The sequence below is a fragment of the Anabas testudineus genome, chromosome 9 (genome assembly GCF_900324465.2).
Source record: "Anabas testudineus chromosome 9, fAnaTes1.2, whole genome shotgun sequence".
Lineage (NCBI taxonomy): Eukaryota > Metazoa > Chordata > Actinopteri > Anabantiformes > Anabantidae > Anabas > Anabas testudineus.
The window spans coordinates 1,179,938-1,204,561 of NC_046618.1; the positions used below are offsets into that span (position 1 = coordinate 1,179,938).

At 37.7% G+C, this 24,624-nt stretch overlaps 1 protein-coding gene across 2 annotated transcripts; it reads right to left on the minus strand.

Moving 5' to 3' along the window:
- Positions 1–310: 310 nt before the first annotated feature.
- Positions 311–23,572, minus strand: LOC113150634 (endophilin-B2-like). Of its 2 annotated transcripts, XM_026343220.1 has the most exons (12): positions 23,389–23,572; positions 22,671–22,812; positions 21,523–21,534; positions 16,494–16,622; positions 15,937–16,070; positions 14,430–14,522; positions 11,952–12,014; positions 10,947–10,970; positions 10,695–10,784; positions 8,808–8,908; positions 7,133–7,334; positions 311–2,693 (listed from the first exon to the last, which is right to left on the minus strand). In XM_026343220.1, exons 1-12 carry the CDS (start codon positions 23,449–23,451, stop codon positions 2,586–2,588), a joined length of 1,161 nt encoding a protein of 386 aa, XP_026199005.1. In that variant the 5' UTR covers positions 23,452–23,572; the 3' UTR covers positions 311–2,585. The 2 variants fall into 2 exon arrangements, with proteins under 2 accessions (XP_026199005.1, XP_026199007.1); XM_026343222.1 differs by lacking the exon at positions 21,523–21,534 and having other exon boundaries at positions 23,389–23,488.
- Positions 23,573–24,624: the final 1,052 nt, after the last annotated feature.

Here is a 24,624-nt window from a genome sequence, read left to right on the forward strand (position 1 = left end):
TACTTTAAACAAGCCAGCCCAATAAACAAATCAGTCCATCATTGAACTTCAGTCTGTAGTGAATCCAGCAGCCATGATCCTGTCAGAACTCTTTCTGTCACACTCACACACACATTTTTGTATGGCAGTCAGTATGAGGACGCTCATTAACATAATGCATTCCCTAGCCCCTACTGTTGTGTAGGTCATGTTAATATACTTTATTTACTTCCTCATTTTGTAAAAATGTCCTCACTCCAAAGGTTAACAATTTATGCTGGTCCTCACAATGATCCCCCCCCCCTCCCCTTGTATGAGCCCAGCTTCATCAAAAACAAGAAGAAGAGAGACTTGTGTTCATCCATACATCCAACATGTGAGCACTGTCTGTGCTTTGCACTCTGCTGCTACCAGAGAGTCTGCTGTAGCAAGAAAAACTATGGCAGACTGCAAGTTATGTTAACATAAGCTACAAAGATTTATCATCTGGGAACAATGAAAGCAAAAAAGTTGTTGAGATATTTTAGAACCAAAAGGTGGACCAACTGAAATTAATCTGTCATGTTCTTATGGAAAAGAAATCCTCTACTCGTTTCCCCGTTTGTATTTCACAGCCATTTAGGGAAGTTGCACTTTAAAGAACTTCTGCAGTGGCTTAACGTTTTGACCACAGTGGTTTTTTTTACTGGTTTCTATGAGCGATGTGAAAAAGCCATAGAATTTAAATAAATCAGATGTTTTATTAAATCTCATCCATTTTTATTGATTCAGGATGGTTAAGGAACAGGCAATGCATATTTTCGACAAAATAATAATAACGTAAGATGAGGTACAACTAATTCATAACAGCAGTAGTAAAACATTTTTGAAAAAAAAAAAATAACATCCCCCATAAGCGAAATAAACACAAGTGCAGAGCGCAGGAGACACGATGTAGTTGGTCTCATTGTTTGTCAGGTTTGGGATTCTTGTTAATTTCGTGACAGATATTTGCATTTCCCTACAAACACTGTACTCATTGCTCAAAAAGTCCTCAGGGCCTGCTGGCAAAAAGAAAAGAAAGAAAGAAAAACACACACACTGTGCAAACATTCTGGTGTTCCACATCTCAAACAAGCACACTTAACAAAGTCATACACCCGTACACATACATTAATTTTCAGTAAGAGAAGCTACTAGCTGTAGCACATGCAGCAATACAACTGAAGACACTGTAAGGTAGTTACAAAGACACACATAATAAATAGGAACATAGTAAATCCAAAAACACTAAAGGGCAAACAAAAAAACACATGAACCAAAGACACACATGATTAGGAGTTAAGAGTCTTGCATGCTGTAAGTGGTGTACATTAAGATCTAACATTTGGTGTTAAAGAGCACATTCTCTGGTTGGCTGCAAACGGCCTTAGTGTTGGCCTTCCCACTGTTTTAAGGCGGTTTGGATGGGAGAGTTTATGATTTTTGTTGAAAAGGATCTTCAGTCATGTGGTAAAGTGAGAAAAGCAAACAAGCAGAACTGTTCCATCCGGTCATCCACAAAGTGTTACCCAATGCTTAATAAATAAAAAATTGGATTGGCCGTTTTACAGTTACTGGTCTTCAGTGTGGGCATATTTAATGCTTTTATTGAGGATGCATACAGCAAAAGAAAATCTCTTCATGTAGTCTTAGAAGATGAAGAGAAGACTTTACCACTAAAACAAGGAAGCAATTTTTTTAATGTTTTTAAAGTGACCTAAATGGTTTTCCTCATTCGTATCTGGCAATTTGAGACAGACATGTGCACACAACATGCTGTAATGGACTAGGATTAGATCAACAGGTCTGTCATGTTGCAGTCACAAGGATCCATTGTCTGTCAACATATTTTTTCCATTGCAACCTTTAAGGAGTGTTTGTCCATGCAGAGGTCAAATGTGCTTCACTAAAGGATAGAAGCTGTCAACCAGAAGTACCAAGGAGGTGTTGTTATTGTAGGTTTCTTTTATCCATGCTGCTGCTTTCTCAAGAGAAGAGGTGGCATTAGGAGAAAAGACACAAAAAAATAACAAATCAAACAAAATAACAATATTTTGAATGGAAATCCCTCTGGAGTCAGTGTGTGCCACAGTATATCAGAATTCAGCTTATCCAACCAAGCAAATGTTGATCTGGACCTTTGGTGTGCACAACAATAGATAGAAAAACAACATAATCATAATAAACCACACATATCTAAAAGGAATGTTACCCATCCTCTCATTGGACTTTCCTGTAACAATTACTCCATTATTACTTTTGTGTTCTAAGATGTACATTTTTGCTTATGCCTCCTGTGGAGAGCTCTACTGTAAGTTACATGTGAGTGCAAGTGTGAATATAATTTAAGTGAATGAAAAATCCTCATGGCTTTAGTAGTACCCACTCACACACACACACACACACACACTTTGTGTGTTCATGTCTTTCTATAGATGTGTGGACAAAGTTTAGTTTAGAATCAGGTCTAGGTTAGAATTAGGCATCTAGTTTTGGTAGTTAACATTTGGGTAAGGGATTATGGAATGCATTATGTTAATGTACTCGCAACTATTTAAAGACCAATATGTGTGTGTATGTGTTCTTTAGCTGAGAAGTTCCAAGTACGTGACAGGCACTTTGCCTTTCTGGTTTCCTCTCTCTCCGATCAGCCAGTCAGAGTCCATTCCCGGCACTGTGTAAACTGTAATGAGCTGCAACACACAAGAGGAGAGAGACATTCAAAACATGAATAATACACAAAGCCTGACAGGGTAAATCAGGTTTAAAGGCAAACAGAGCTATGTCCAGGTGCAAACAGATCAGAGACCACATGAGCAAAGCTGCTCACCATTATGTGGAAAGGGTGGAACTAGTTAAAGTTATACGCCATATAAAGATTTTTATGGACTCAGTTGTGACACTAAAGTATTTATTGTGTAGATTATTTTTGCAGGTCAAGATGTGAAAGGAAATCAACCTGGAGGAATCTGTGGTCTATCCCCAGACTGAAGAAGCTTCAGGGATGACAAAGGAAAGGTTTCGACCTAACAAAAAGAAAGTCCAGTTGCCCTAACTCAACTTTCAGATAGTTGAGAAGATATAAACTATTGTCTATAAAAAGTCTACAAGAAGTATGGACTATGTTATTAATGAGGAACTCAATTATAATAAATTAACATTCCATTACTCTGAGAAATTCCACTGTAGTCTTTCTCTAGTTGTTTTAGTAACGTGTTACTATATGTGATCTGATCAGCTGACATTTCTGTTGAATCACTACCCTAATAAATCGAGTCCCAGTCACTCTCCACTGTGGAAGTGGAACCGGAGATTTGCAGGAAGTAGGAAGTTATAAACTGTTGTTCACTGTGGGAGGCAGGGCCTTTACATGATTCGACTGCTGCAGTATGCTAGATGTATGTAATAAATTAACAACCACAGTTTATACACTAAGTTGAGCTAAAATGTCTTAATATTGAATTTCCCAAGATTTCTGTCGTGGTTGTTTTCTAACAGCTGTGTGTGTTAATAGTGGAAACAGCTACATTCATTGATTCTAAAAGAGATGAAATTCTGAAATAGATACAACAGATGAATGTACTGGTGTCTCTACAATAAAGCGAAACATACTAAGTTGTTGCAACAGGGATGAGTGCCAGGAATTATTGCAACAGTCTTTCCACACAAGAACTACAAAAGAAAATGTAATAATTCCATCACTGCCTGACTCACTGATAAAGAAATGCCAAAAATGGAATGTAACTACAATAGGGTATTTATATAAGCGACTGGGGTTCGTGGGGAGGTGGCCCACCTCCAGGAGGGGTTCTTGGGCAAAACCCCTTTAAGCTTACCTTGCCTTGTACCTTCTACCTCCCTTATAAGTTGCTTTGGATAAAAGCATCTGCCAAACGACTGAATGTAAATGTAAATACAATAGTAGCATTTTTCATGACTGAGTTGAAAGGCCCTAATCTCTGTGACTGCTTCACAAAGAAGCCGCTCCGAGATACGGCTTTTCTACCTAGCTGGTACTCAAAGCGCTTTACACTGTATTGCATTCACCCATTTGCACACAAGCACACACACTCTCACACACCAATGGCAGAGCTGCTATGCAGCTGATCTGACTCACGGGGGGCAACTAAGGGTTCAATATCTTGCCCAAGGACACCTTGACATGGCAGTCGGGAATCAAACCACCAATCCTATGATTGGCAGACAACTGCTCTACCTATTGAGCCACAGTCACCCAAAAGCCCTAAAGTCCATCCTGGGCTGATTTTGGAAGCATGGTCCATAGATTTGAACTCTTCCCAACTGTTTTTTTCATGCTTTTTTTCTTCTGATACAAGTGTAGAAGGTGACTGAATGCTGTGAGAGACACACACACACCACACCCATACACACCACACACACACCCACCCACACACAGTCACAGCACTTCTTTTTACAGCATCTAGGGGGAACTTTGTGTTGGTTTCAGTTTTAGTTGGATTCTGGACAAACCTGATTTAAAATGAGACAGCATCAATTCATATAATTATTGCTCCTTTAATCCAGCTGCCCTTCTCAGCTGATGGTAGTAGTGGTGAGTGTCTGCAGGCTTTGTTATGCACATGCGCTCTTGTAAAAAGCAGAATATGAACCCGGTTACGTGTTCAATAATAATTACAGGTTTAGTAATTGGAGTTCTCTAAGAGAAATCTACCTCGGGTTTCTCTAATCAGCTCTCTTCAGAAAGCTTACTGTAACCAGGTTACTTTTGTAACTGTTCAGGAGGCAAGGATAAAGGAATTCCACACTGTCCACCTGCCCTTTCATTTTTATTGGAACCAAGTTTGAAATATACAACATGACTAATGGGGGATTTCTAAGCCACTTTTGGGCCAAATGAGAAATTCCCAAACTATTATGCATAAAAAAGTATGTAGGCCTAGACACACCTTTTCCCTGATCACACTTATTGGATTTTCTTGTTTGTTTGATATGTCATGGTATAGCATCAGGAGAAAACAGCTGTAACCTTCCTCAAATAAATATAATTTTTAATTTCACATCTTATGCAATGAGGAGTTACTGCCGTCTTTAATCAACAAACCAACTCTTAGTGGTGGATGGACACATAATTAGCATTTTCAATTCCTGTTCCATTCAGCTGCAGTACGATACAGGATGTGAGTGAGGATTCAAAAAGGCACACATGAAAACCCCATTCTGTTAATAAATGAAATCCTCGTCCTCTTCTAGAACAAACTACAAATCTTGATATTTTTAGTATTACTGTAGGAGGGTGTTAAAGACCACTGTCCGCAGTGAGTGAATCTCTGTCCATAATTCGTCATTTGTCTTACATTGGCCTTAGTCCAACCACTGGCCTAACTATCAATGAGGCAACCAATGAACTACATGACGACCCATAAGGTTGTCAGAGGGCCATGTAAGATGGTGTATATTTGTTGAAATATTACTGCAAGCAGGTCTGTTGTTCTGAGCATTTCATGCGGCCTTAAAACGGACAATTCAACAAACACCACTTACGGATTTTAGCCATTAATATTAAAATGTCCAAAAACATTTAGGTTTTACCAAAACTCAACAGTTGAAACTTTTATTAAGAAGCCAAGTGTTCTTCAGCAGATCCTTAACAATGTTTTGGAAGTAGAAGGAGAAAGAAGGGAAAAACACAATTTTCCCCCAATTATAATTAATAATTTTTAATAATCATAATTTGAGTATCTATGACATTGTGTAATAGCATATCATCTTTATGTTTGAGATGATTTATGATTTTCCCTTTCTAAACTTCAGTAAGTGTTTCATGTTGTACAAACCTGTCTTATTCAATTCATGCTGTCAAAACCAAGTTAATGTTATTTTCTAAAAGAAAAGTAACACCTTCATATACTGCAGATATTGTTACAAGGCAGGATGTGAGAAAAACAGGCCCTAAATATGGTGATTTATTAAACACATGTACAAGCACAAAGTTAAAGCTTGTCATTGTGCTTTTACTGCTTTATATTTCAGCTTTGATACATTGTAACAGTAATGCTGTCTTTTTACCCAGGTCGCCAATGAAAAACAAAAAAGCTGATTTCAAGAAACGTATGATTCATATTTACCAGAATAATGAAAAACTATTTACCCCACCATTATGGACTTATGGGTTCACAATTTCTGATCATGCAATACCCTAATTACAAATGACAGCCTTAGAAAGAAAAGAAACTTAACCTAAAGAAAACGTATTTCCCAGAAACAAGGCTTTTAAAAATAAAACTTTCTTGAAATTCCTTTTTCCAGTTTAAATAAGTATGGGTCACTTGAATGGTTTGATGACTATGAAAATGATGTGACCCAACTATGTGGTTGTAATATGAGATCTCCACCATCATCGAAACAATAAATAAGGGGAGAATTCGGTTCAGTTAAAGTGTAGTAGCAATCAAAACTATGCTCTGTACAAATTCAGTCTCTATCCTTGTTTTTGTTTAGTTCTAGTTTGCTGTTTATTAATAACTTTATTATTGTATTTTTTCTAACCTTAATCATTAATGAAGCATTCACTCAACTTCTCTCTCCACTTACTGTGGTTTTGTATTTGAACTAAATGTCGATTTTCTATGAAATTATTCTCATGTTATGAGAAGAGGCTGTTTAAGCAACTGGGAGTTTCTTTTTTCCCCCCCTCCTGTTTATGTTATGAACTCCATTCACCTCACACACACATCTGCATATGAGGTGATCTCTCACTTAGCTTTTTCCTGTTGGGCTACAAAAAAAAAAAAAAGGTGTGTCTTGTTTTGTAGTATGCAGGTATTTCGCAAAGCAGGACTTAGTTCTAAAATAGAACCAGGCATCAAAACTCATGGCTATATACAAGTCTATATTCCCAACAACTACAACAGTAGTAGAGTGTAACTAGGTTTCAAAGTTGTGCTTGAGGTGGCCCACCAAAACAAAACAATGACTCCACTACTCCCAGACAGGAAATTCCACAATAGCATTTACAGTAAATGACAGAAGTATTTCCTTATGCAACAAATGCCACCTGAATCAGGCTATTGGTCAAACCTAGATTTAGAGAAATTATTATTTCATGGTCAATATCTGAATCACTGGCTGCAGAATAATGACGACATCTCACCTCGTCAGCTAGAAGAGAGAGTTCACTGGAGTCAGCAGCATCGTAATCATAAAGTACTTTGGCTTTGCGGGTTCCCGTGGCTGGTGCCTGAACTTCCTCAATCTTCAGCGTATCTGTGTCTACAGGGCTGCTGATGCCCTCTGCTTCAGAGCCAACAGTAGCCATCGACTGAGTGGAGTTCAGTGTAAAAGCATTTGGAAGCCTGAGGGGAGAGAAAGTTATGAGTGAAGAGTGAAGTTATGATCTGTCACCAAAAGTGGCTCCAAGGACTGACTTGGAAAAAAGATGAAATGACACACACCTAAATCACACTTCAGTATGGAAACGACACAGCACACAGCACGTTTTTAAAAGTTAAATAGCAAATTGGCAACAAGAAACAGTTTATATAACTTTATCCACCAACAACTTTTCTTGTCTTATAATGTGTTGTGAAACTGTATAACGCACAAAAATAAAGCATGAAAAAACAAACAAACAAAGAGAGGTCCCAACACAGTATTACTGATCTCCAGTACTGAGTTTTAATCAGCCTGTCTGATGTAGCTGAATTTACCTATACCAGCATGGTCAGTGAACTCAACCCCATTATCTTCCTAAAGAATGAATACAACTCAGTGTAACATTTTCCAATTTGCTGCAGTTGTCAATTTATTTTATTGTGGACAGTGTTAGGGAGACACAAGTATAGGTCAGAACAGGTGCACAAAAAGAAAAATAAATCTCAGCTGCACACAAGTGTATCAGAGGTCATACTCACACGTCCTCATTAGAACTGAAGGCATATGACAGTGAAAATGATTTGCCATTATGAAAACAACAACAAGACCTGACTGGAGCTGACACAAGTCTATTTTAATAAATTTTAATAAAACAAAGTACTGAATTGTGGAGTTAGACCATGAAACAGTTTTTTACCAATTTGGAGATCAGGGAAAAAGAAAGCTTAATGACACACTGAAGTGAACCTGGAACCGCTGAAAACCTCATCAAAAATCCCACTGACATTTGAACAGCACTAATAATTAAAACACCAGCCTTGGTAGCATTTTTATAACAGTATGTGTGTGGCTAATAGCACATTTTCCTGACATGTAACAAACTCAGAACACATATTTATTACTGTTTAAATTTGACAATACATTTAAAAAGTATTAAAATACAGTGGTCACAAATATAATCAATGTCTAATCTGAAAAAAACACGTGGTATGGCCAGCTCTTCATGTCATTCCAGAACATCTCTATTGGTGTGATGTCTAGGCTTTGACTGGGCCACCCCAAAAGTCTAAACAAATATATAATTTTGTATCCACGGAGTTCTGCACTAGATATACTTTGATGCACTCTACTGCCAACAATTCAACCTAGGGGTGCAAACCAGAATTTATGTGCCATAAATGAATGAAAGTTAATTAAACCACGAAAACTGAACTCTTCCAAATATTTCTCACAGGTGTTTACTGCAGTGTGGATGAACTCAAACAACACCTTATATTGTGCCCCCTATTTCTGTCTCGGTTGTTCGTGTTGACCCAATGTGAGTATCCTTATGGTGCAGTAGTTGTTCATTACCATCATTCACTGAAAACTACAAGTTACAAAATTGCAACACAGTCATATAGCAGTTTGATTAACTGTATAAAGACAAGTGGTTACAGTGAAGCTTGTCTCACCTGGCCAGTTCTTTCTGTAGGTCTTGCATGTGGAGATGACACTGCTTATAGTAAGATGCTTGGGCCTCCACAAACTCATGCAGACAGCGCAGGTGGTTCACCTGAAGATGGGCAACAACAAAGTCACTTTGCAGTTGTGGAAGAAGTACTCAGATCATTTACTAAAGTAAAAGTTGCACCCCACCCAGAAGTCCCCACCATGTAGAAATACCTTAAATGTGACCTACTGGAATGGATTATTTCACATCACCTTGTGGGATACATTAATGTGTTCATCGCTTTAATGTTGTAGCCGTGAACTTATTTCTCCACCTTATATGCCGTTCTGAATCTAATGATTATAACCTGAAAGACTGACTGCTCTCTGTAACTGCCCGCATCAGGTTCAAAGCCCTGACCCTCGCCTACAAAGTGGCCAACTCATCAGCACCTGTCTACCTGAACTCCCTCATCTGGGTCTACAATCCCTTCCGTTCGCTGCACTCTGCCAGCGAATGATGTCTTGTGGTCCCCTCACTTCACCTAAAAAGATTACCAGGTTAAACCTTTTAGCTCAACAATTCCACGATGGTGGAAGGAGCTGCTAGCAACTTTCTCTGCACTTGCGAAAAAAAAAATATCTCGCACCTACACCTCATGAAGTGTAAACAGGTCTCTAGAGCACTTTACTTTTACGTTTTTCCTTGACATAGACATTATGCTTGCCTTGTATCTCACTTGTAAGTCGCTTTGGAAAAAAACATCTGCCAAATTAATTTTAATTGATAATTTTAATTAAGGCAAAAAAACAAACCTGCCTGGCCCAATGTCAAAAAGTGCCAAACCCAGGTCGGATTACTCCCAGACCCACTGAGCCAAGGAATCACTTTGTACTTTACTTAAATAGAAGCTGTATTACAAAGTAATTTATATGTATCAGTTTTTTGCTTTTGGCTGTACCCTTTCAGAGTCATCACAGCAAATCACCTGCCTCCATTTCATCCTATGCTCTGCATCTTCTTCTCTCACACCAACTACATTCCTGCTTTGTCTCACTAGATCCATAAATCGCCTCGTGGCTCTTCCTCTAGACCTCCTGCCTGGAAGCTCCAACCTCATCATCTGTTTACTGATATGTTCACAATCTCTCCTCTGAATATGTTCAAACCACCTCAATCTGGCCTCTAAGACTTTGAAACTCTAGAAAGGGTTTCAATGCCATTTCTAAGGTTTTAGGACTCAAGCAAACCATGGTGAGAGCCATTATCCACAAATGAAGAAAATTTGGAACAGTAGTGAAGAAGTGGCCAGGCTACAAAGTTAACAGCACAAAGACGATTCATCCAGAAGGTCATAAAAGAACCCAGAACAACATCTCAAGATCAGTGTGCATGATTCAACAATAAGAAAGAGACAGGGCAAAATGGCATCCAAGGAGGAGTTCCAGGGCAAAAGTCAAACAGAACACAAAGGCTTGTCTCATATTTGCCAAAAAACATCTTAATTGATGCTTTTGGCATGATCTTAAAGGCTGTTCATGCTCAAAAACCCTTCACTGTGGTTAAATAGAAACAATCCTGCAAAGAACAGTCGGTCAAAATGTGGATGATCTGATACAAAAAGATATCAGTGTGAGAGAGTGTGCTTGTGTGTGCAAATGGCTAAGTGAGAAGCAAACTGTGCTTTAGGTGCTAGTTAGCTACAAAAGTGTTTTATAAGTGCAGACTATTTACAATGTACATCAGTAAAGATAACTTTAATAATTTGTTGTTTGAGATCCAATGTGTGATTCAAGTTTTCCCTTGATTTTTCTGATCAGTGTATAAACATACATACTGTAGATCCACCAGTGCACATTTATACACATCTTTATTTAGCAAAACTGTATGTGTATATGTAATGACATACATGTGTGCTACTGATTCCCTCCAGAAGAAGTCGTGTAACCTCTGCTTGGCGATCAAACTCTGTTTGAGCCACTCGAAGTTCATGTTCAGCCTGAAACAAAAGAAGAATAATAGTATTTCCTTCCTAACCATTACAAATGAATGAATTCATGGAACAAGAATACAATAGCTATAGTAATAATAATAGATTAGTCTTGAAGAACTAGTGATGCAACTGTTGTATAGGTCAGGAATCCAACATTGCTGTACTCACTTTTTCCACTTCCTCACTCCATAGCTGACCAGCAAGGCCAAAGAAAAGAATAGAAAAACCACAAGTTATAACAATCATTTCTCAAAGATTATTCATTTGTGAAATACAGAACCAGTGCCTCTATTACTAAATTCTAAAAACTAATTGCTTAATCTCTAGCACACATCCTATCAGAAGGATCTATAGAATGTATTTTGCTGGTGTATGTGATGCAAGTAATGTAGGCAATGGTTGCCTACATTAAATTCTACATTAACCAAAAAATATAATAATCTATATATAATCTAAACTATATAAAATATAATGTAATCTAATGAAAAACTAACTTCACTTTAACAACGGTTCTAATGCTGAAAAGTGCACAGTAATGAGAGACATACAAAAGACAAGTTAATATATCACTTCCTTAAGGGCGTTAGACACTGGTTTATTGGTGAGATGCCATTTCATCATTACAGCATATTTTCAGAGATGACAAACAAGTCTGGCATGCAACTCTGGCCTTACAATCACTGATTTTACAGGAAGGAAAGTCCTCCTGTGTAAACATTAATAAAATAGATCTGCCAGCCTAGTCTTGCAGTACTACGTTAAGCCAAAAAAAAAAAAAAAAAAATCTTCTATGTTTGTGCAGTTGAAAATAGTGGTATACTGCTATATACATACATGTATACGTATATTTTTGATAGACATTTTATTTATATATTTATATATTTATATGACTGACTGTAGGTATGACTTTTAGAAAAATATGCCTTCCGACTGGGCATGCAACTGAAAATAGGCACAGGAAGACCTTTGTCTATGGGCTAGATTTTTGTAGGCATACAGACATGGGTACTGTACAATCAGTGAAATTCAGGCCATAAAGTTAATAATTTAGCCAAGGGCAGGGTAATTTGGCCTTCAATTACATAGAACACCAAATATTTTTGGAATGTGTATTATTGTTATTATTATCTTTAAAACAAATGAGTGTACATATCCAATTATGCGCCTCCTTACCGCAGAGGCACTGGCAGAAAGCACATAGTTGCGGGGTCTGGTTTCCTGAAAATCTGGAGCCATCTACAGAAACAGTAGAGTTAGTTAACATTTGTGCTATTGGGCTATTATTGTACACATGGCAGCCATGCTTCAGCAAATACCATAGTAATAATGCAGACAAAACAATCAGAACCAGCAGCAGAACTAAAACCATGACCATGATGAGTTACAGTGCCTATAAAAAGTATTCACCCCATTAGATGATTCATCCTTTTATTGACATAAATCAGTCATGTTCAATAAAAGGTGGCGACTTTGACAAATAAAATGAAAAATAAAAGAAACATACAGTATATATCACTGCCTACCATTACACCATGAAAAAGAATAAACAAACAAAACAAAAGAACTCTCCCAGCAACTCAGATAACAGGTCATTAAAATGCACAAGTCAGGGGATGGATAAAAAAAAAAATCTCCAAGGCACTGAACATCCCCCAGAGTTCAGTAAAATCCCTCACCAAGAAACAGAAGGAATATGGCACATGTCTAAATCTGCCTAGAACAAGCTGTACACACAAACTGAGTGACCGTGACCGTGCATAAAGAAGACAAGTGAGAGAGGCCACTAATACACCGATGACTACTCTGAGGGAGTTACAAGGTTCAGCAACTGAGATAGGAGAGATTGTACATATGTAACTGTTGCCTGTGTTCTTCACCAGTCAAAGCTTTATGGGAGAGTGGCAAGGAGAAAGCCACTGTTGAACAAAACTCATGTTAAATTATGATTTGAGTTCACAAAGAGGCATGTGAAAGACTTCATGGTCCAGTGGAAACACTGCACATCACCACAAACACACAATCCCTACTGTGAAACACAGTGGTGGCAGCATCATGCTGTGGGGATGCTTCTTGGCAGCCAGCTCTAGAAGGCTTGATAAGGTAGAGGGTAAGATGAATGTGGCAAAATATAGGACAATCCTGGACAATCTTATTCAGTCGGCAAAACAACTACAGCTTGGGAGAAGATTTGTTTTCCAGCAAGACAATGGCATAATAGTCCAGTGTCCAGATGTCCAAGCCTAACTGAGACCTGTCTACACAGACTCCATGCTGTAATTGCAGCCAAAGGTGCATCTACTAAATACTGACCTGAAGGGGGTGGATATTAATGCAAACAATGATTTCACCTTATATATTTTTATTTAATTAACATTACTTTGTAGAAACCAGTTTTTAACTTTGACAATAATGAGGTAGTGAATTAGTCAGGTCATGATTGATTTATAATGTCAATAAAAGGATGAAACTTTCAAAAGGGTGAATACTTTTTATCAGCACTGTACACTTCAAACAATAAGAAATAGAAACAGAAATATGAAATATGTGAATCCGCCAGTAGGTGCTTTAATGTTACTAGTGGGTGATAATTTAGTTTTGTGAACGTATTAACACATCAGGCTACACATTAATATAATATGAGCATAATATATCATTTATTAAAACTGTTTTTATTTAATTTATGTAATCAACTGCAAACTGGAAAAACCTAAACAGAAAAATAATGACCCTCAGTTTAATATTCTTTGCCTTTTCAATTTAAAATGGTTTAACACGTTGTGGTATCAAATCTAAATTTGATTAGATTGGGTGTGTCTCAAACCCATAAAAAGAAAGGTGCAGACAGATGATGCAACACAACTGTGTGTAAACAAACTCTCTAACATCACTGAAACTAGTGACTAATTTTCTCACTGACCTGACTAATTCACTTTAAATGAGACTAATTTGAAGGATACTCAGTAGTAGTTTACCATGCACATGCTACCATGCATAGAGGTTGCAAAAGCCTGACTGTGCCAGTCAGCAGAATGTATGGCTTTGTCAGCATCATACTGAAAGTTCTGATAAAGCCAGGCTTTTTCTGTGAAACAACAAGACCGTGACAAAAAAGAAGCATGAATAAAAGCAGAATGGGTTCTTACATTAATTCCTAAATTGTTGTAGTTAATGGGGGACCATTATCAATTAGGACCTTCTTTTACAACAACAGGACCTGATTTATATGGTACTTTTTTGCAAAAAAAAAAAAAGTAATGTAAAAACATACTCAGGCGTCGGTACAGAATCTTTCTGCCAATGGCTGTCAGTGCTGCACATCCATCTAAACTGAACTTCTAGGGCCAATGAATGAGTGCCCATATCATGCCTTCTCTGCTGCCTTTAGTTAGCAAAAAGCCTTGCTTTGTAGTTTCTTGCCACCAATAACTCTTTGCTAATGAAAATAAACTCAAAGCAAGTAAGCCAGGAAAAATAACCAGAGTGCATCAAACTGAAAGTCTTAAGTCTTTAATACTCACTTCACCCTCGCACTGCAAAGGTTGTGATTGTACAATTAGTCATGGTTAATACCTGATGAACCCAAAGTTTTATTACATACATGTAAGAATGATTATGAGAATGGGTGTGGGTGTGTGGCAATGAACGACTCACTGCAGCTTTAGCCTCAGCCACCTTGGCCTTCTTCAGGCGTGTTTTACAGGCATCCAGGTCCAAGCGAAGATTTTCCAGAAGGCGCCGTTCTTTCTGGAGTACATACACACAACAACAGTGAATGAGCACTTGTGCTGTTCTGTGAATCACCACAACCATTCACGTTGTGCTGGTTTGGCACAATTCATTGCAGTGTCATAGAGGATTAAAGCAACTATGCTGACCTCTGGTGGCTAGGTACATATTTACATATATTTACATATCTGTATACATATTTATTTGTCAGTAAAAGATTTTCAGTTGTGGCAGTTAATGGTGACATTAAACATATTTTAGGTACTGTTTTCTAACCATATCTTTTTAAATGTCAAAAGCTGCATTTAAACTCAAATGTATTTGTGATTAAGTTAGAAACAAAATAAGAAAAAGCTTCTACACTCCACTTGCTATCTCTGTAAATGCCAGCACTTGTATAAACGCATATGTTTTTTTGATACAAAATGCCACAAACTCCACACGTGGACAAAATTGTTACCCCTCTGTTAAAGAAAGAAAAACCCAGAAAGGTCACTGAAATAACTTGAAACTGACCAAAGACAAAACTTACAAAGTATTAACTGAACACATCTACTGATGATCATTTTGGGGTGGCAGTTGCTCAGCTGGCAAAGTGGTTGCCCATCACATATATCTTATTCTGGGTGCATGTCCCAAGCCAAATAAACCAAATAAATGTGCACTCTAAATACATTTGTTAAGAGTGGCCACCATAATAACCATATCTTACGCTCAGTAAACATAAATTTCAACTGCTGAAGAGGAAAATCATGGAAGAAATGCCTTAAAATCAACTAAAACTGAAGGAGCCTGCAGTAAAAGCTTGGAAAAGCATATTTTGCAGTTATTGCAAAATAGAGATTTACAACATAAGTTTTATTAACTTTAAACTATTTGTTCAAAGTCTTCTGCTCACTTAAAATTGTGAGGCTCTGATAAAAAAGATGTTGAATTTATCTAGATAACTTGGAACTGAATTAACCTTGTGCTAGCAATAATTTTCCAGAGGACTGTATACTGTGGGAAATGTGTATATAAAAATCTCCTGACATACAGATTAGTCAGTGGTCCACCCACTAATTTTGTCACGAATTGCAACCTTAATACAACTACTTCATAACTACTGTCTACATAAAATCAGTTGTTAGTCACTCTTAGCAAGTTAATCCTTTTCATTCATGCCTTGGAAACACTCTGAGCTTTAACTAACAACAGCTGCCATAGATCTGTCTGCTGGGCAGTAATGATGATAAAGATTTGCACACTGAACGAAATCATTAGGTATTGTTCCGGTCAGAGAGTCAACTGGGAGCCGTTTATCTTTTCTTCCAAAATATGACAATAATTCTCACAAGATATGTCAGTATTCAGCTGTAAATTCTATATAACAAGTTGAATACTTAAATGAACAGGCATTCAGCTAGTAATAGTAGAGTTGTTTCAGACTCACTGAAATGGTCCTCCAGTCTCCTTCAAGAAAGTTCCTGAGGGGGGTAAGAAAGCTGATTGCTGATGTTTGGAGGAACTCTCTCTCTGCTGCACCTAATCTTTTCTCACATTCCCCCACCTTCATCAAAGTGTTCCCTGAAGAGAAACATTTTGGATTCACTCTTAAAATAAGTGACTACTAAAGCTAAGCTAAATCTATCTTATTCTTATTTAACAGCTTAACAGACGACAAGATTTTAGCATTCAGCTGAGTTCATCTTTTGTGTATGTTGATTGAACTTTATGACCAGTTTGGAAGCTATACTACATTGTATTGTATTACATATACTGTCTGAGGTTTATAATATTTCTATTTCATTTTTATATTTACTGATTTATATAAGTGTGGCAGATAATTAACATTTACGTTCACATGCATTTACACTGTGTGTTAATTTATTTTTTGATCTAAACACAAATCACATACTAATACAAGGGGTAAACAGATTCATGATGTACCTTAATTATTATAATTATTATTACACTGAATTTTGTTTTTAATTGATTATACATACTCACCATATGGAGTTCCAAGATCAAATTCCTTTGCTGCATCCTCCATATGCTGACCAAGCAGCTCTGCATTGGTAATTCTGTTTGGTGCTTTTCTGTCCAACTTTTCATAGAGAAACTCCTCAATTCTGGCACCTGCAGAGAAAGTTAAGAAGGGTTTCATTTATGAGACTGCTGAAACACCACACAACCTTAAAAACGTTTAGTTTCTCAGTTTGAGTGCCTGCATTCTCCTCACGCTGATTAAACGAATACTCCACCTAAAAATATTAATATACTGTATGCATTATTGTGGAGCAGTGGTTAGTGAATGAATCAGCACATTTGTCAGCAACTATTTTGATAACTGATCATTTTTAGTCATGTCAAACAGGAATGCCAAATTCTCTGGTTCTAGTTTCTCCACTGTGAAAACCTTATGGTTTCCATGGTTTTGTACTGTTTAAATATGTATTCTCTGTAAGGAGGGTATAAGGGAAAACTTTGAGGCATTGCAAGGTATGATATAATAATAGACTGAAAATTATTTAGGTGTAGTGTTAATTTAGTCAGAACGTGAGAGGCTTCTTTGTCTATCTGCTGCACCTATAAATAAAAAAAAAAAAAAAAGAAAAAAGACGTCCTTCTGCCCCCTGACAGAAAGAAATCAGGGGCCAAAATAACACAGAAAACTAACAATACATGGGAGTTGATTAAGTGCTGCTTGTGACAATGATCACCATACAACAATGAGCTGCTTTAAAAATAATTCAGTCCCCCAAAATTATAGCTGAATTAAGGCATTACTCCTGACACTCTAAAGAGACATGTATTGTAATGTTTCTGTTCCATTTGGTCCACTGCTTGTAATGTAATAAGTAAATCAACACCACACACACTAAAGAAACAGAAATGTTGTACAGAGTTGAGACACACTGCATTGTATAAGAACACAGGTGTCTGAAATGTCTCATTACATGACTGATGTCTGTTAGGCTTGGGTGGTATCCTTATTTCATAACAAAAATATCATCATACATATCCAATGCAGTACTGTGCAGTTTTACTAGATGCTCCTCAATCACACAACACCATCAAAAAGACTTTTATCAGGGCTACATTTGTTCTGCAGCATGACAACAGCTACAACATACCAAGAGAGTCATAAAGAACTACGTTCACACACATGAATATGTCATAGATTCTGATTGTCTGGATTATGTGAAGAGACAGAAAAAACTGAGACTGACTAAATCAACAGAGGAACTGTGGAAAGTTGATGCTTGGAGAAAGTATACACTACAAGTCTACATATGATTTTAAAGGGTGGTTACTGCAAATATTGGTTTGATATAGTCTAATCTGTTTACAACATATGAAGTTAATTAATTAATACACACTTTTGTTTTTCACAGTACTGTGTTACCACATGTGGTGTAACAAATGCTGAACACATAATTATTGTTGCTTTACACACACTTTACATGACTACTGTTTATACTGTGTGCTTAAGCTTACATCAAAGCAGAGGTAAAATTTCAAAACACACTGGATTACAATAGTCAGGTATAACCTGACCACAGCATATCTTCCTGCATGCTGCTGGTCAAAAGTGAATTAATGCAGTTTAGAGCATCTATAATTTAAACTATAGTCATTTTTAAAAAAGGTTGCACAGTACTTCACATGATGTTAAAACTAACTGTATTTACTCTTACCAAACCACCACCCAAGTCTAATGTTTGTTATGTAGGATAAATAAATAAAAATATTGTGTATGTTGATTGAACTTTATGACCAGTTTGGAAGCTATACTACATTGTATTGTATTACATATACTGTCTGAGGTTTATAATATTTCTATTTCATTTGTATATTTAATGATTTATATAAGTGTGGCAGATAATTAACATTTACGTTCACATGCATTTACACTGTGTGTTAATTTATTTTTTGATCTAAACACAAATCACATACTAATACAAGGGTAATAAATAAAAATACCAGTCACTCCACAGAGATCTTTTTACTTTACTCAAATGTATTTTTCTCTATCGATCTACATAATAATCCATGACAAACTAAAACATATTTCCTAAATATTTAGCAAACTAATACAAATTGAAAGAATAATAATTTATTTTCTTTTTAGAATGTAGTAAAATGTGCCGCAAGTGAAGGGCTCTGAATACTTTTTGTTTTGACTGAACAGGTTTTCCTCAAATACACTATGAAGCTAATAAGTAAAAGTACAAACAGAATGCGCAAATAGATGTTATACAGAAGCCCTTTTTCGGCAGTGGGACATCTTTGAAGACAATTTATCAATAGTTCAATCAACAGCCACCTCATGGTTACACAGGCCTTCTTCAGATCCATAATATTTATAATAATACAACTTTTAACTATTTAATCTGTGAATTCTGACTTTCTTCAATCATGTATTGCTCACATGCTTGTCATTCAATAAAAGAGATAATGTGAAGAAACAAACAGGCTGACTAGGAATGCTAAATGGTAGAAATGAATGCAACAATTAAATAATGTTCGTTTATAAGATTAATTAGCTCATGGTAATCTCACACTGAGGGTGTCTTTCATCAGGCTTACTGTCCATATTTTCCACTAAACACCTGGATTAGCTATTATAAACACCTTAACATAAAAAATTAAGACATTATATTAGCATTTAACTACCGTACATTAATACGAGACTTTGGTGGCACATTTGTAGATAAGACTTGTAGTTAGACACATATTTACTTTTCCAACAATTTCTAACTTGTCTTTTACAAGTCTCACAACTTCTATCAATTCTAATTCAATATAAATTAAACATAAATCATCGTAATTAATTTGTATCAGCATCACTTATTTGTTACATTAATACTTTAATATTCTTACACCTTGTTTTTTCTGTATCTGTTGCTGAATTCAACGTGATTGAATAATTTTTAGTTCTGGTGTAGTGTTTTTAATTGACTTACAATCAGCATCCCTGAGTATAAAATCGCCATGCAGTGACCTGTTGCAGTTGCTCTCTTCCTTGTGATGGCTTTTCCTTAATGTCTTTTCTTTCATTTTTTCATGTAGATAAGTAACTAGTTTAGGAAATTAAATTATACCCTCTCAGATCATGTTGTTCAAGAGAGTTTTTACCTTTGGGAACATATGTTTATTCATCCAAAAGACTGGTGCGCAGCAGTGGCTCCATCACCATGGAGCCCACTCCTTTGTTTACACCTGGGAGCAGCTGATCTTACTGAAAACGGGCAGCATAAAAGATCTAACTTTGTCCAGAACTTTATACATTCCTGATGAAATCAGAAGGAGGACAATGAGGGACTTGCAGGGGATGCACAGAGAGCAGGTGAGATGATTTAACATAAGATGACCTCACAGCTCTGGTTCGGTAAGATAACATCTTTGGTGAGTGTAGTCTGATGTTTTTCACAGAGACATTAATATACACAGACAGGAGGTGAGTGGAGAGCGGCAAGAAGAGAAGGGGGGTGTGTGTGTGTGTGTGTGCCGGGGGGGGGCATCCTAGTCATGCAACTGTGAAAGAGCACGTCTGTAGCCCTGACATTGAACTGCTGGCAGTGGGAGTCCATATTATTTGCCCAGTTTTCAGTTTGCCCAGAGTTTTCACATGCCGCTGTTTACGTTCCTCCATCTGCTGCATGTGACATCATTCAGACGATCACAGCCAGTTTTAATCACGTCACCCTCAGTAAGACACTTCCAACATTTACCCAGTCTGTGAGCTGTACCACAAAGGGCGAGAGGACACTGGATCTTTTGTATGCTAATCTTAAAAAAGGCCTACAGCTCCACTGCCCTCCCTCCTCTGGGAAAGTCAGATCACAACCTGGTACATCTCCTCCCACAGTACTCACCTTTGGTTCAGAGGCAGCCTGCCACCATTAAAAATGTAAAAAGGTGAACAGAGGGGACACACTCTGCCTTGCAGTGATGCTTTGGAAGACTCTCTGTGAACCACATGGTAAGGACACTGATGGACTGACAGACTGCATCTCTGACTACATCAATTTCTGTGTGGACACCCACGTACCTACTAAAACTATTTGCTGCTTTCACAACAACAAGCTCTGGGTCATCAAGGACATCAAAGCCACCCTGAATGACAAAAAGAAAGCATTCAGGTCAGGAGACAGGGAGGCAGCGAGGAGGGTCCAGAGACTGCTGTCTGTCAGGAAACTGGAACAAAGCCTTCAACATAACAACACCAGGGAGGTGTGTAGGGGCATGAGGACCATCACTGGCTACAAGTCCAGCAGCCAGGCGACTGAGAGGAAAAAAGTCGTGCTTAAGTCGTGCTGTGAAGAAGCAGTCACATCTCAGTGTCCTCAGTGACTACAGAACAGTGACTCTTCCTTCACATATTATGAATGCTTTTGAAAGGCTGATCCTGAAGTCTCCCGGCCTGACCCTGTACAAAAAGGCTCAGAGTCCGATGTATTTTCTAAAGAGGCTCAAGTCCTTTAAAGTCTGTAACATCATGCTGCGGATGTTCTAGGGGTCTGTGGTGGCCAGTGTTTTCTTCTATGCTGTGGTCTGCTGGGGCAGCAACATGAAGGAGGTAGACACTAACAGGCTGAACAAACTGATCAGAAGGGCTGCCTCTGTTCTGGGGGTGAAGCTGGACCCTCTACATGTTATAGCTGAGAGGAGGATGCTCTTCAATTTCCTCTCAATCCAACAGGTGATCCTTTCTACCATTATTATATGATTTATGTCTATATTTGTTGTTATTCTACCCTGGACTATTATTATTGACCCATTTCATCCATCTTTTGATATTCTGTGTATATATAGAGTTTTTTTGTATTGATGTCATTTTATATTAGTGTTGGTGTAGATCTTTTATGGTTGTGTTTTTTACCTTCTTGAATCATTGAAAATATATTTTACAGACATTTTTAAAATAATTGTGAGGTGGTTTTATCTTATTATTATCAATTCTCTGTACCAACTTCAGAAATATGAAAGGTTTCCACAGCAGGGCACTAGAATCATGAGGCAGAATACTCACCAGTGTGATCAACTGTAGCATGAAGAATCAAAAAGTCACATGTTAGAGCTCCCTATTCTCCAATATGACATTCCATATCACTCTAAACATCTAATGTCAAGAGGCTACAATATATACATGTTAAAGATTTCTCTGAAATGAAATGAAAAGAAAATATGCCGATGTGATTGTATTACAGATTGTTTCTGTAGTAACAGGTGTATCTTAATAGGTTAAGTGTGGGCATAGAAACAGGGCATAGACAGAAATTATATTCTTCTTTATTAATCAAAATATCACTGCAAGGACCAGTGGTGCATGTTTCAGCTTTTTAAATTTGCCTATGGTCTCCTGTTATAGTCACATATCCAAGCTGGACCAATTTTACAGTACCTTGTTGAGTTGAATAAGCGCTATAAAGCAATATTTTTATGGGTGGATCCCCAGTGTTTGTATTGCATGCATCTGCATGAGAACAATGTGCCAAGAAAAATATATCATTTAAACCAAATCTATTAAACATGGATGTAAACAAATGATAATAGGAAATATTTAATTGGCTTTGTCATATATATAAATATTTTTTACAATGGCAGTGTTCACTGGTCTTTGAAATATACTGTAACTCCTACAGTTAAGTATGAAAGGAAAATAAGCAGGTTGAATATCTGTCATTTTGCAGGCCATTAGTAGCGTCAGAGGCACTGGTTTTGCACAGCTTGATAACAGGAGATGTATTACCCACTTCCAACTATTCTAGGCTTTAACTACAGGCCTAAACATTGATTTAAAGATTTAAAAGAGCTCAATAGATCAAAACATACCTGTCATGTCGTATTATATAACATTGTGTCACCTCACTGTGTTGCAGGTGTTCTTTGAGGTAAACAGCCTATGACCATGATTTAATGAATCCAAATAGTGTTGTTTCATTTTCCATCAGAGCTCTGCTTTGTTGGACTTCACTTGAGTAGTTCTTATTGATATCTAAATGACAAAAATCTGATATCTATTTTTGATAAAACCAGTATCCTTCACTAAGGTAACTTTAGAAATGAGTTGGCCATGGCCTTGTTTTGCTTTTTACAACAATCTGCAGAACAGTATTTTCGGATAATATGTACTCTACAATAGTCCTTAATAACAGGGTTGCTACATTGATGTCATACTTGGGTTGGGCTGCAGCAGGACCTCAGTCTGTCTGTAGATTTTCTCAGTCCAGTTTTTGGTGCAGTCTGCACGGCTCATCAGGTTCTCAAAGTGAGCGTCCAGCTCAGTCTTCTCCGCCTGGCCCAGTTTCTCCTCTGTGAACTGGAGCAGAGCAAACACACAAATCAAACTCGGAACACAGGAGAGGGTTCATCAATTCTTACCAAAAGCTAACGTTACGCCATGTCGTGACGTCACACGGGTCCGGTTCACGACCTGCTCTGGCTCAGCTGACGTCCTTTACCCGTCCGCTCTACCCCTGTCACCCTTATCCAAACGAATACAAGGTAACACACAACATACATCCCGAGTCCGTTGTTAATTACCCGGCATTAGTAAGCGAGCTTACCCTAAAAGCTAACGTTACATTAGCTGATAGTGTTAGCAGCACTATCAGCACTAGCATCTGGACAGCGCTGTTTGACGCTAATTTATATATATATGTATAGGCCTAAACCATTCGCAATACATAGCAGAAAAAAGTGAAAGCACGTGTTTCCTCTGCTACTATTACGTTAACTCACGTTAAGCAATACAACGCTGCAAAGTCAGTAAACCGTGAAGTTGCTAGCGCTGTGTAACAGTTTCAGCTGACTGTCAAAATGACAGGAAGCGTCAGCAGAACCACAGCAACGGTAACATAACGCTGCCTGAGCTTCAGCACGACCGCTTCCTTACCTGGACAGCTCGGGTGAAGAACAGCCCGGCACCCGACGCTAATTTCTTCACATTGAAATCCATGATGTTTGTGCGGGCTCGCTGCAGAGGTCGGACTACAGACTACTCACTACCCGACAGCAGCGGCTGGATGTTGTGGACACAGAAGTCACGTGACTACCACGAACGAGGCCTAGTCCTCCAGACCGACATGAAGCCTGGGACTGAGAGAAGCAACGCGTCGGTCTCTCTGTCAAATAAATACACACACACACACACACACACACACATATATATTTACAGAACAGCATGCAAAGGTTCAACAGGAACTACCTGGACAAACGTTTCAACGTGTTCTCGGATTTCATTTTTCCATTCATTAATTAATAACAATGATTGGTCGCCATCTTTGGTTGTGTTGAATGCTTCAAACAGCTGAGGAACCACAAGGTCGACGACTGATGGTCTAAAGCACATTAACACAAGAAGTCACAAATAAACAAGACCTCAAAAATCTTTTGAGAGAATGCAATGAGGATGTCCCTGATACATAAATTTACAGTTTGACACGTGGACAAAATTGTTGGTACCCTTTAGTTAAAGAAAGAAAAACCCTCAAAGGTCACTGAAATAACTTGAAACTGTCAAAAGTAATAATAAATAAAAATTTACAAAAAATTAACTCATGAAAATCAGACATTGCTTTGGAGTTGTGGCTTAACAGAATAATAATAATAAAAAAAAAAGATGTTCAATGTGATTTGTTCTTAGCCATTCTTGGGTGTTTTTAGCTGTGATGGGTTATTATCCTGTTGGAGGACTATGACCTGTGACAAAGACCAAGCTTTCTGACACTGGGCAGCACGTTTTGCTCCAGAAGGCCTTAAAAGCCTTGAGATTTCATTGTACCCTGCACAGATTTCAGAATCCCTGTGCAAGATAGAGCAAAGCAGCCCCAGAACATAACAGAGCCTCCTCTGTTTAACAGTAGGTGGAGTGTACTTTTCTTTGTATGCTTCGTTTTTGTGTCTGTGAACATAGAGCTGATGTGACAGTAAACAAAAGACATTTTCTAAAAAGCTTTGTGGTTGGTCAATATGTGTTTTCTGTTTTTCTTTACGATTTGCTTTCATCAGTGGATTCCTCCTCGGTCCTCTTCTATTAAGTCTTCTTTGGCTTAAACAGTGACTTGTAGTGTGATCCGATTCTGATGTACCTTGACCTTGCATTTCACATCTAATCTCTATGGAAGTTGTT